We start from the raw sequence: 13,583 nt of genomic DNA on the forward strand, positions 1-13,583 counted from the left end.
TGTTGCAGGCTTGCTGTTAGCCACCTACCCCATGCACTCATCCACTGCTTACAACAGAGTGTCTTTCCTTCTTTTGTTGTTGGTCTTTTGTTTTTTGTTTTGGTTTTTCGAGACAGGGTTTCCCTGTGTAGCCCTGGCTGTCCTGGACTCGCTTTGTAGACCAGGCTGGCCTCGAACTCACAGCCTGCCTCTGCCTCCCAAGTGCTGGGATTAAAGGCGTGCACCCCTGCCCCCTGCCAGAGTGCCTTTCTAGTCTTCCTCCCCACACCCCCATCACTGAAACAGGTGCTGCTGTTACCTCTCATTTCCTATGAGTCCACTGAGGGGCGGAGCAGTCAGGCCCTGTTAAAGGGAGAACTGGTCTGTTTGTATGAAGCATGATATATGCAGCCCCCCCCCACCCTCACCCTCCCACTCCCCCCAACCCCCAGCACCTTCTATTCTTGACTGTCTTCCATCTATGCGCTGGAGTGGTACAGGCAGGAACAATCAGTTATCTTTTACAGAACCCCAGCACCTTCTATTCTTGACTGTCTTCCATCTATGCGCTGGAGTGGTACAGGCAGGAACAATCAGTTATCTTTTACAGAATGGGACTGGGGTCTGGGACGGAACGTTTATGTTTTAGGCCCCTGGGAGGTCACCGCCACCAAGGGGGAAATGTGCAGGTCCTGGAACCCATGGGAGAGAGTCAATTGGCTAGGCTAGCGGAGGGTGTCCTCTAGAACCCATGCTGTAGGTCCCTTTGACATCAGCCCATCCCAAGATTCCCTAACCCCACGTGGGGAATGAAGATTGGCACTGGGTGTAGACTCATGTCTGGTTTTCCTTTTCTTTTGAGGCAGGCGTTCACACTGCAGGCCAGGTTGGCTTGGAACTTACTATGTAGCCCAGGCTGACCTCAAACTCATATCAATCTGCCCCCCTGCCCCTCCCTCCCAATTATTGGGATTACAGGCATGATCCATACCACCTGGCTTTTACCCCACCCCCACCGCCGCCGCCGCCGCCGAGGATTGAATTCACTCATGCTAGACAAGCAGGCTGAGCTGTAGTCCAGGCACTTCCTTTCCCGGGCTTCCTGGTCTCCAAGCCTTTTATATGCACCACCATTCTCGGCAGGAAACTTCCAGGGAGATAGAGCATGTCCCCCCTAAACTGGAGGCCGTGGCTGGTTAGAGAGATCCAGCAGCCCCAGGGAATCCAAGCAAGGTGGTTGCACATTTTCAGGAGCTGCTTGGAGGAGGAGGAGGAGGAGGAGGAGGAGGAGGAGGAGGAGGAGGAAGAGGAACCCAGAGTGCAAATATGTGCAGGAGCCCCAGTCGGGAGAGGCTACGGTTAGCAAGCACAGTTTCACTGGGAAGCAACCCAACCAGAGGAAGGGGGAGGCAGAGAGGCTGCCTGGAACTGGTCTCCACTGCCCAGTGAAGGCCAACCCCCTAGCCAGTGAGCTCCCCCTGCTGGACCCAACCTGTCTCGCCGCCAGAAGCTAGGAGGGAGAAAAAGCCTGTGGATTCACTCCCCAGCTTTGCTGAATGTTGAGGTGCCTCGTGGGGACAGAGAAGATGAACTCTGGTTAAACATTAATATCACACATGGCTGACAAGTTTTTATTACACACTTGCACGTTGGAAACGACAGTTGAGATCACACTAAAAATTGGGGGGCATATACAACCCCCAATCAGAGGTGGGGTACAACACTTCTCCTCCACAACCCATAGGTATGTATTAATAAAGTCACAGTCCATGGCACATCAGTAAAAGGGGTGTGGTAGGTAAGGGTCCCTGGCGAGTGGTCAGTGTCAATGTCCTTCCTGGACCCAGGCTTAAGTCGGGGATCAACACGGGGTGGGGGGGTGGGGGGGGGAGGGCTGCCTCAGGAGAAGCCTTTGACAGTGATGGACACTGAAGCACACAGCCACAAAGTCAAAAGTACAGTGTCCAGAGTAACAAGTTCATGGCCAACCAGAACAAATAATGGCTCTTTGAATCACAGCAAACATGGCCTGGCCTGGCTCCCTTCCACACACCTCTGCAGCCTGACTGCTGTTACTGAGGGAGAGTCAAAGCAGCTGCAGCTCCCGAGACGGCCTTTCCCAAAACCATGGGCAGAGCCAAAGAAATAATTATGAGCTCCTTTCCACTGTGATTCTCTCTACTCCAGCTGTCAACTGACACCAACTGAGTCCAGGGACCTCAGAGCGTGAGTCCTGGAGGCTTGGGTTTAAGGGATAGGAAGGGAAATGGGCTAAGCTTGAAAACAAAGACAGGAGAAGAAGAAGAAGAAGAAGGAGAAGGAGAAGGAGAAAGAGGAGGAGAAAGAGGAGGAGGAGGAGGAGGAAGAAGAAGCAGCAGGCACAGTGACACACACCTGTAATCCCAGTACTCGGGTTGGCAGAAGCAGGTGGCTCTGTGGCTACACAGAGAAACTCTGTCTTGAAAAAGCAAAAACAAACAAATAAACAAAAAACAAAAGAAACCAAAGTTTTGGTTTGTTTGTTTTTTTTTTTAAAAAGCAAGGCCTAGAGCTGGGCCTGGTGGTTCACTCCTGGAATCACTGCTACTCAATAGGCTGAGGCAAGAGGAACTCAGGGTCAAGATTTGTGTGGGATACATAACACAGTGAGTTCAAGGCCAGCCAAGGCAACTTAGTCTTAAAATAAAAGGTTAAAAAAAAACCAAAAACCCAAAAACAACCAAGAAACAAAAAACAACTGTGACTCTGGCTCTGTGGTAGGGTGTTGCCTACTTTAAACCGAAACAAAGACAGAGAAAGGTAGATCCGGTTCCCAGTCCTTCACCTACCCCCCCTTTTAAAGATTTATTTATTACGTATACAGAGCTCTGCCTGCATGTGCACCTGTAGGCCAGAAGAGGGCGTTAGATCACATTATAGATGGTTGTGAGCCACCATGTAGGTTGCTGGGAATTGAACTCAGGACCTTTGGAAGAGCAGCCAGTGCTCTTAACCTCAGAGCCATCTCTCCAGACCCCTTTACCCTGCTCTTTTAACAGCCCTATCCCACTCTCTTCCAGCTGATGACTCCCCAACCTTCTTTGTCCAGAGTCAAGGTGCAAGTCTCTCATATACCCAGTCTTCCTCCCCTTGGTGGGTCATGGGTCCCAGAGGGCAGTCTCCTCTTGAGATGCCTCGGCGGAAGACAATGCGGTCATGCAGGCGGTTGGTCTGGCCTTGCCAGAACTCCATCACCTGGGGGTCGAGGATGTAGCCCCCCCTACGGGAAGAAGCGGAGGTTTAGTGTGCCCATCCCCACTCTCATGCCTAGCTCTCTTGGAGGATGCTCCTGAGATGCAGCGGAGGGCTTCCCAGAGAAGGAGGGAGGTGGCTCCACAGACAGGGCCCCAGTGTCCCCTTCCTGGATGGCCACCAGGCACAGATATCACTTACCAGTATTCTGGCTTGGGCACCTCTCGTTCCCGGTAGAGCTGCCCCAGTTCCTCATTTTTCTTTCTCAGGTACTGTTCAAAGAAGAGGACAGAGGAAGAGCCAGGCTAGGGCCACGAGCCTCTTAACGACTTACCAACCTAGGCTCTGGGGCAGGGCCCAGGCCAGGTATGGGGGACAGAGGTGAAGAAGATAGACCAGGGCACTGGCCAACAGGAGGGCCAGACCGAGGAGGCCGGTTTCCCATCACCCTACTCTTCTCCACTAAGGACATCATCCTTTTCTCTCCGCTAGATTGACAGGGCCCCCGGCATCTTCTGGAGACAGCCTCCGGGGGTGAGCGGAGAGAGGGCCTCAGGCATCAAGAGGATCACACAGGAGCCCACTTACCTCCCGATCGGGGATCACAGAACTCTGGCGACTGACCACAGCCCCGATCTGGCTGCTCTTGGGGCGGGAATGGAAGTAGCTCTCAGCCTCCTTCTGGGGCAGCTTCTTCACAGGGCCCTCCACACGGACCTGCTCGTGGAAGGCACCGCCCAGGTGACACTTGCTGCTTTCTACCTTTCCCACCCGCACAGCCCCTGTTTCTCACTGTTCTATCAGCTGCCCCAATACTCCGGCTCCCACCAGACTGAGACGTGTGTGTGTGTGTGTGTGTGTGTGTGTGTGAGAGAGAGAGAGAGAGAGGCAGAGTGCCTAGGGCCAGACAGAGTATGTGCCTGGCCTGGGGACCCCCCCTATATTCATTTACAAATTCACCCCTGCCCACCTAGCCCACCGGAAGTGGACTGTCTTAGGAATGCTCACTTACCTGTCGGTTCAGGGGCTCCCAGTAGAAGACAAGAGAGGCAAAGGGATTCGAGTCCTGGAAACAAGAGAAAAGTCATAGGTACCAGTGGAACACAAAGATGATGCTTCCTACACATAGGAGGGAGGCAGGAGACGGAGTCGGAGAGCATCAACAGATGCACTCACTGTTACATTTCACTTAAACCCTCAAGGGTGAGCATCCCGTGACACATCTGGAGGCAGGCTCTCAGGGGCTGAGTAGTAAGTTCACACAGCCAGTGGTAGAGCCGGATTTAAACTGGTTTAACACCAGTGTGAGGTTTGGCCATTCTAATCACCACAGTTGTAATTTTGGCTGTTTGTTGTTTGTTTTGTTTTGTTTTTTAAAAGATTTATTTATTATTTACACGGTATTCTGCCCCACACGTGTGCCTGCCCACCACAATAAGGCACTGGATCTCATTACAGGTGGTTGTGAGCCACCACGTGGTTGCTGGGAATTGAACTCCGGACCTTCGGAAGAGCAGCCGGTGCTCTTAACCTCTGAGCTATCTCTCCAGCCCTGTTCTTGTTTTTTGAGACAGGGTCCTACTCTGTAGCCTAGACTGACTGACTTAAGTTTGTGGTAATCCTCCTGCCTCAGCCTCCTGAATATTCGGAGGTGTGAGCTACCATATCCGGCTTCACTCACGGAGCTTTGAGAGTTTATGTGAAATGCATCTCCGGGTGGCATGACCAAATGCATATGAAACGCTAAGTCCTGTGCACCTTAGAACAGATGTTGGGGACAAAACTGATTAAATAAAAGTGGCAGCCTTTACTCCATAGAGCTTACTGTGTAGCAGAGGAGACAAGTGTCAATCGTCTAATCACATAACCAAAATGACAAAGAAAAGCTGTGAGGTGCGCAGCTGGCAAACAGTGCCAGGTACCCGCCCGGGCCCACTCGGTGTTAGGTAAGGAAGGCTTCCCTGATTCGGGAACCCACAGGTGTGAGACAGAAAGGAACGGCAGCTGATTGGGTAGCAGACCACGTTGGTGAAATGTGGCTCATTCACTCACAGTACAAATGCCTTGAAGCAAGAAGAGAGGGGCAGGCGTGGTGGCCCACGCCTTTAATCCCAGCACCGGGGAACAGAGGCAGGCGATCGCCGTAAGTTCGAGGCCAGCCTGGTCTACTAAGCAGTCTGGGGCAGGCAAGGCTACGCAGAGAAACCGTGCAACAAAAAAGAAAGAAAAAGAAAAGAAAAGAAAAAAAAAAGAAAAAGAAATGTATGGAGCCGGGGGAATCATGAAAAGGCTATGTAAGGTAGGGTGGAGGCAAGTCCCATCAGCCCCAGGAAGATTCATCCTGACCCTCACCAGCTCTTTCCCCTTCCGACTCTCGTAGTTAGTGAAGAAGCGGAAGCCGTCCTTGCCAAAGCCCTTCAACAGCAGCATGCGGGCAGAGGGTTTTCCGTCTCTAAGGGCAGAGCATCAGGTCAGAACCCACTTGTGTTTTCACCCTGCCCCACAGCCGCCCCTTCATGAAGCCACGCCCCTTCATGAAGCCACGCCCCTTCGTGAGGCAAATTATCAATCACGCAAATTACATGGACAAATGCGCAGTCACAAACTGAAAACAACAAACAAAAAAAAACCGGCAGAGTCAAACTGTGGGGCCCAGTGCCATCAAACAATATCCCTTGGGGAACTTGTCCTGGAGGTACAAGTGTGATACCAGTGTCTGGGGGCTCCTTGTGGATGAACAGTGTCCCCCTAAGGGATGTATGGCACACAGCCCCAACTACCATGAGACTGCTTTTAGACGATAAAGGCTTTTAGGGAGGCAATAAGGTTACATGCAGCCAGAGGGATGGGACTTTCTAATCCAGTTAAGACTGGTGTCTGGTCACACGAGGATACAGCAAGGGGGTGGCTGTCTTCAAAAGCCTCAGCAGACATCATCCCTGACAGCCACTTGCTCTTGGACTTGTGTGGACAGTAAACTAATGTTGCCTAAGCTGCCCAGCCCAAAGCACTTTGCTATGACAACGCTGAAAAAAGAGGGCATTGACAGACGGGCCTCTGTTCAGAGCTCTGCGTGATACCCAGAGTGGCAGAGCCCTGTCCTGATGCCTGGTGCTTTAGTGAAAAGGGACAAAAAATGTTGAGTAAGAGGCTAACATAAGAGGTTTCTCTACCAAGAAGAGACTTGATACCCTATGAGCATATGCAGGGGGAGGAGGTCCCCCTCAGGAACAGTCATAGGGGAGGGGAGTAAGGGGAAAATTGGAGGGAGGGAGGAATGGGAGGATACAAGGGATGGGATAACCGTTGAGATGTAATAAAAATAAATTAATAAAAAAAAAAAAAGAGATTTCTCAGAGGGTTATGACTGACTGGCAAATCCTATGCTGGATTAGAGAGGGAGAGGGCCTCAGGCACAGTCCCAGGAGATGCAGCAGATAGGGGCATGAGGGAAGCCATGGGTGTATCCAGGTAAAGATGCATAAGGAAATGCATATGTCACTGACAGGTAATCAGTTATCTGGCTTTTGGTTTACCAGTTAAGGACTCCGTTTCCTGGAGCTCAGAGACAACAAGTAACTCAACTGAGGCGTTTTGTTTTGTTTTGTTTTTTGAGACAGGGTTTCTCTGTGTAGCCTTGGCTGGCCTGTCCTTGCATTGTAGACCAGGCTGGCCTCGAACTCACAGGGATCCACCTGCCTCTGCCTCTCTAGTGCTGGGATTAAAAATGTGCGCCACCACCGCCCCGGCCCAACTGAGGCTTTAATAACTGAACGGGAGACATAAAGTTGAGCGTACTTAGTTTGGGTTTTCCTAAGTCCCCAGCTCCCTCTGAAGCCACCCACACAGGGGCCCGTGGCTGCGCATACCTGGTGCAGGTAGCCAGACACATAGCGTTGGCTTCCCCTATGTCCGGACATTGAACGGCCTCCTCGAACCAGGAAGCAAACTGCTTGATGGGGTCCAGCGAGGTCAACTGAGTCTCCTCAAATGCCTAGAAAGAGTTAGGCTGCCTCTAATGAACGCAGAACACTTACTGTGCACCCTGGTACGGGTTGAGGTGCTTTTCAAAATGTAAATGCATTTAGTCTTCATAACCCTGACCTTGAAACAAACAACAAACAAACAAACCCCATTTAAGGCCGGGCGTGGTGGTGCACGCCTTTAATCCCAGCACTCGGGAGGCAGAGGCAGGCGGATCGCTGTGAGTTCGAGGCCAGCCTGGTCTACAAAGGGAGTCCAGGACAGCCAAGGCTACACAGAGAAACCCTGTCTCAAAAAACCATTTACAGGTGATGAAGCAAGTCTCCTAACCAGGAAAGGACGAAGGAGAAGTTGCTGTGGGTCACCTCATTATTTCTCATGGTCTCATGAAAACCCCCATTGGAGCCAAGCACTCCTGGACATGGTCACGTACAATCACACTTTAGCCACTGTAGCTCTGGACTGATCTTTTGGGTCCCTGACCCGAGGAAGGAAAAGAAAAGGCCCCGGAGGTTGCTGAGGGCGGTAAAAAGGAAGAGCGTCTGGGTTAGTCTTGAATTCACGGTGCTGCAGAAGGGTGACCCTGGACTCTGGGGCCAGCCACCATGCCAGAGTTCATTTGGTGCTAAGGATGGAACCCAGAGCCTTCGTGCATACTAGGCAAGACTACCAAGTGAGCTGCAAACAACCTACCTTCCACTCTATTATTATTATTGTTGTTGTTGTTGTTATTTGTTCGTTTTGCTTTTTGTTTTTGGTGACACGGTTTCTCTGTGTGTAGCTCTGGCTACCCTGGAACTCGATTTGTGGACCAGGCTGGCCTTGAACTCAGAGATCCTCCTACCTCTGCCTCCCGAGTGCTGATATCAAAAGCGTGCACTACCACTGCTGGTTGGGCACGCCTTTAATCCCAGCATTTGGGAGGCAGAGGCAGGATGATCACTGTGAGTTCAAGGCCAGCCTGGTCTATAAAGCGGGTCTAGAACAGCCAAGGCTACATACATAGAGAAACCCTATCTCGAAAAACCTAAATAAATAAACAAAAATAAATAAAATAAAGGCTTGTACAACCACACCTGGCACATTTTGACTGTTTAAAAGTTTACAAATGCCCAAATACAGGCTAGAGAGATGGCTCAGTAGTTAGGATGCCCTCTTCTGGCGTGCAGGCGTACATGCAGGCAAAACACTGTATACTTAATAAATCTTAAAAAAAAAAAAAAAAAAGCCTAAACACAGGCTGGTAAGTCGGCTCAGCGGGTACAGGCATCGAGCACTAAGCCTGACCACCTGAGTTCATTCCTGATGGAAGGAGAAAAAGCAACTCCTGAAAGTTGTCCTCTGATGTACAAACACTCTCTTCCTCTCTAAGTGAATAAAAAAGTAAAAAAATTAGAAAAATAAAAATAAAAAAACAGCGGGCGTGGTGGCGCACGCCTTTAATCCCAGCACTCGGGAGGCAGAGGCAGGCGGACCACTGTGAGTTCAAGGCCAGCCTGGTCTACAAAGCGAGTCCAGGACAGCCTAGGCTAACACGGAGAGACCCTGTCTCGAAAAAAAAAAAAAAGATAAAAAAAAACCCACAAAAAACAAAAAAAACCCAAACAAACCCAAACTCGCAGTATCCTTGTAAAGCAGGCATTATCACTTTACAGGTGAGTAAACTGAGGCCCAGAGAGCATAAATTGTCCTTGGTGATACAGCTACAGATACAGAAAAGGGCTGGATTCCAATCCAGGTGGGCTCTGAGGTCAAGGTCCCCTTGCCACTGCGACAAGGGGCCTATGAGCACACATTTCCCTGAGGCCTTCCCCAATGGCTGTCTCTAAAGGCCTCTTCTCCCATCAGGGTGACCCCCTAAATCCTGCTGCCCCTTAAGGGGCCCGTGAGACCCCAAGGCGCTCCTGCAACCCTTTGGAGACGACTCAGGGACACTCCTTTCCCCGTGCCCCGGAGGCAGCGGCAGTACCTCTTGGTCCCCGCGGTAACTCTTGCGCATCGGCCCCAGGTCCATGACAGCACCCCGATAGCACAGGTGACGGAGGTAGCCCAGCCACTTCGCAGGTCGCCTGAACGTCACGGTGACGCTCAGCAGCCCGTACGTCATGTAGGCAGCCGGCCACGTGACCCGGCGTCGCCTGGCCCTGGGTTCCTCCGGGTTCGGAACCAACTGCTCAGCCTGGGTGTCTAACCTGGGGAAGGAAGAAATTGCTAGTGGCCCAAACTAGTAACTCCTAAATTCTTGGAGCCAAAGGAGACAGACGCAGAGAGCTCATTGGTTTGAGGTTCCTGCCCCGAGACCAATTAGAGCGAGAACAGAGGAAGCCACCAGCCAATGGGCAGCGTCTCCAGGGGCGGGAGCAGAGGGACAAGGAAATGCTGTCACCCGCCGTTCCCACGCAGGTGGAGGTTTATTAAAGGTATAGGGACCGCTGCAGCCACGGCGGAGGCGGTGGAGGGTGGGGGTGAGAGTGGGGTCGGGGGTAAGGCGAAGTCCCGGGGCTGGAGAGGAGTCGCCCGCACTAAGTGGCCGGGCTACTGTGGGCTACTGAAAAATAGCATTAAGGTAGGAAGCACCTCCCGGAAACCGGGGGTTGGTAGCTTAGGGTAGGAAACACGGTATTGGGGCCAGACTCTAAAGCAAGGTGATGGGGACACAGAGAAAAAGGTGTGGGGGTAATCTGGCTGAAGGGAGAGATAGTGGCTTGAGAGTAGGAGAGGCTGAACCGCTTTGTGGACTACACAGGACAGGTGCTGAGGGCCGTGGGGTGGTACTCTGGATATTGTGGAGCCAAGAGTCTACTTTTGTGATGGGTGTTTTTGTTTAAGCCGGGATGAGGTCGGGAAGGGAGGGCAGGTGTGGGTGGAATATGTCTCGGAGCCAGCTGTTTAGGTGTTTGAGGCAGGAGGATCATGAATTTGTGGCCAGCCTGGGCAGTTTAGCAAGAGTTTGTCTCAAAAAAAAAAAAAAAAAAAAAAAAAAAGACTTCAGCTATGTGTGGTGGCGCACGAGTTTCATCCCAGGAATCGGGAGGCAGAGGCAAGCGGATCTCTGAGTTTGAGGCAAGTATGGTCTACAAAGACTTCCAGGACAGCCAGGGCTGTTATACAGAGAAACCCTGTCTAGAAAACAAAACAAATACAAATACAAAAACAAAAACAAAAAAGGAAAGGCCGGGCATGGTGGCGCACGCCTTTAATCCCAGCACTCGGGAGGCAGAGGCAGGCGGATCGCTGTGAGTTCAAGGCCAGCCTGGTCTACAAAGTGAGTCCAGGACAGTCAAGGCTACACAGAGAAACCCTGTCTCAAAAAACAAACAAAAAAAAAAAAAAAAGGAAGACTTCATTAAGGCCTGGGGTTATAGCTCAGTGGCAAAGTGCTTATGGTAACCAGACTCTGGCTTCCACCCCCAGCACCATAGAAACAAAGCCAAACCAGATCGGCGCCAGAGTCTGACAGCCTCTCTTCCTTGGCAGCTACCTATGAAGTTTGCTGCTGACTCCTTTTCTGTATTTTCCCTTTGTCTGGAAGCTAACAAGTAGGTTTGTGCTGTTCTTTTTGTTTGTTTGTTTGTTTGTTTGTTTGTTTTGTTTTTGTTTTGTTTTTCCAAGACAGGGTTTCTCTGTGTAGCCTTGGCTGTCTTGGACTCTCTTTGTAGACCAGGCTGGCCTCGAACTCACAGAGATCCTCCTGCCCCTGCTTCTCGAGTGCTGGGATTAAAGGCGTGAGCCACCACTCGGGGCTTGTGTTGAAAGATACTTGCTTCTTTGTCTGTCCAGCCCCCACTCCTAAAGAGGAGACTACCATCTGTGGGGGATGGGATGGTTATTATTGCATCTCATGGGGATGTGCAAATGCCAGAACACTTGTAGTCGGGTAAAACTCTCAGAATGCCCTAATCCAATTCACCAGGAAAAAAAAAGGCTCACCCAGTCGCTCTGACTGTAACCCTCTGAATCTGACCTTCACAGAAGTAGGGGAAAGACTAAGACCTGGGAGGCCCGATGTCTTCCAGTCTACGTCTCTATAAGGAAGGCTATGACATTAGGGTCCTGTTCTTGATAAAACAGGTACTCAATTTCCAGCGCCCTCAGAAGACAGTGGAGCCAAACCAGGTGTTAACACCTCTTATGGTCATCCCAGCAGATTCCCCCCAGCCCCATCACCCATGGTCCTGATGGCCCCCTGACCAGTGTCTCTACTGTCTCTCCCCAAGAAGATTTCTTTCCAAACCCACTATGGCATCTGATGACGCATACCTACCAAGTGCTTAGCTCTTCCAGACTTGACCTAATAACCGAGTCCTGTTGGCTGTGCTATAGTTCAAAGCCCCCCTTATTATGAAGACGCAGCTTTTAAAGGGTACCACAATGAAACTCATGGCCCCTTACAATATAGATGACAACAAAAGGGAACTGCTAGCAGAGCTCTACAGTCAGTAACGGGGAAGGGACTTTGCCTTGGTTGCGTGCCTAAAGCCTACCAACCCCTGTGCAGTCAGATGCTCTAGGCTAACACCCGTCAGTATTTGCCCCTGCCATGTGATGGCTGCTGGGCCTGCTCAAAAGGACTCACTCCCCGTGTACATGGAAAGGTTCTTAACCAGATTCAGGACTTTTGTGTGCTCGTCCAACTAGTGCCCCGGCTGATACACCGTTCTGAAGAAGACGGTTACAAACACTTAGAGAGTGTTAGGACCTGCAGGAAGCCAGTAACTCCAACCACCCTAACGATGCTCTTGGGGTTAGGCTTGGCTGAAGCTGGGGCAGAGGTGTCCTCCTTAGTGCCTCAAAATCAACATTTTACTGGTCTCAGAACAGCAGTAGATATGGACATAGAAAGAATCGAGAACTCTACCTCTCATTCACAGGAATCCCTCACCTCCCCAGCGGAAGTTGTATTACAGAACCAAAGAGGTTCTGTAGGAGAGGAATGTTGTTTCTGCATCGATCATTCAGGAACAGTAGAAGAATCCTTGGCAAAGGTCCAGGAGGGCCTGGCTAAGAGCAAACGTGAAAGAGAACAGGCCCAAGGATGGTTCAGGTTCACAGGTTCAGGTCTTGGTTCGCCTCATCACCACGGTTAAGCACCTTAGTCTCCACTTTGCTAGGCCCCCTAGTGATGCTGCTCCTTTTGTTGGCTTTTGGCCCTTACATCCTCAATAGGCTAATTTCCTTCCTTTGAGAGAGGATTAATGATGTGCAGTTAGCAGGGTGTGTGATGGCACACGCCTGTAATCCCAGCACTCGGGAGGCAGGGGCAGGCGGATAGCTGTGAGTTTGAGGCCATCCTGGTCTACAAAACGACTCTAGGACAGCCAAGGCTAACACAGAGAAACGCTGTCTTTAAAAAAACAAGACAACAACAACAACAACAAAATACTGTGCAGTTAATGGTCCTTAGATCTCAATACCAACCTAATCCAGAAGATTCAATAGAACTTACCACCCTGAAGCCATGATTGGGGCTCAGACTCCAGAGAAAGGGAAGAAGAAAGAGCCTAACGGGCCTGACAGACTCCATGATAGGCTTCAGTTTTCACCGAAACAGCCCAGGCCTAAGTTTCTGTTGCCTAGGAATAGAACTTAAGTTTTAGAGAAAACCACCAGGAGGCCAAATCAGCCTTCCCCTGGTTACTGTTCCTAGTCACAGCCAATCCAAGAACAACAAACAGGAAAGGCCCAAGGGCAGATGGCCCAAGGTCCACCCAGATGTTGCAAGGAACTATGTGTCCTTTTAGATGAGATGTGACTGGTTGTGTCTGAGGCCACTTTTAGGACGCAGAGACAGACATGACACTCTCACCTAAGTCTTACCTAAGTTCTAACCAGTGATTAGCAGCCTGCTGTGACCACAATAAAAACCCTGCATTTTCAGAGCTCAGCGCGCTCAGTCCCTAGCAGCTGTGTTGGTGACGATTGAGAGCCCCAGCTCGAGCTTGAAATAAAGTGACGCTTGTGTGTTTGCATCAGAAGCTGTTCCTTGGTGGTCTTTTGGGGTCTCACAATCTGGGCACAATAGTATTGCATTTGCCATACTTCAGCCTTGTAGTGTTATTCTTTTCTTGAGAAAAGCCTAACTTAAGAAGCAGTGTCTTGCAAAATGGTGTTGTACAGAGACCTACACTACTTTCTTAGGATCAAGCAGAGAAGTGTGGGGTTCGAGGCTATGTCTTGACTGTTTAATTCTGAAATTTTTCTTTTTCCCCCTTTTTTTTCTCTCTCTTTTTAAAAGGGCAGGACAGTTTACTACTATCTAACTTTGGCTGTTCTGGAACCTGCCATGTAGACCAGGCCGACCACAAACTCGCAGAGATCCTCCTGCCTCTGCCTCCTGAGTACTGAGATTAAAGTTGTGCACCGCCATGCCCAGCACATTCACACATACA

At 50.6% G+C, this 13,583-nt stretch overlaps 1 protein-coding gene across 1 annotated transcript; it reads right to left on the minus strand.

The window, feature by feature from the left end:
• Positions 1-1,576: 1,576 nt before the first annotated feature.
• PNPO (pyridoxamine 5'-phosphate oxidase) lies at positions 1,577-9,440 on the minus strand. The gene is made up of 7 exons (XM_084748304.1): positions 9,164-9,440; positions 7,080-7,204; positions 5,563-5,662; positions 4,223-4,276; positions 3,799-3,927; positions 3,412-3,482; positions 1,577-3,238 (listed from the first exon to the last, which is right to left on the minus strand). Exons 1-7 carry the CDS (start codon positions 9,299-9,301, stop codon positions 3,070-3,072), a joined length of 786 nt encoding a protein of 261 aa, XP_084604430.1. The 5' UTR covers positions 9,302-9,440; the 3' UTR covers positions 1,577-3,069.
• Between the last annotated feature and the right edge of the window lie 4,143 nt (positions 9,441-13,583).

Source organism: Acomys minous (assembly GCF_964271855.1).
Source record: "Acomys minous genome assembly, chromosome: 12".
NCBI lineage: Eukaryota > Metazoa > Chordata > Mammalia > Rodentia > Muridae > Acomys > Acomys minous.

Coding starts and splice junctions, on each gene's coding strand:
- PNPO (XM_084748304.1), bottom strand. CDS start 9,301: ATGACGTACGGGCTGCTGAGCGTCACCGTGACGTTCAGGCGACCTGCG. Junction 4,277..5,562: donor GTCGGAAGGGGAAAGAGCTG/GTGAGGGTCAGG, acceptor TCTTGTTTCCAG/GACTCGAATCCCTTTGCCTC. Junction 3,239..3,411: donor GTGCCCAAGCCAGAATACTG/GTAAGTGATATC, acceptor TTCTTCCCGTAG/GGGGGGCTACATCCTCGACC.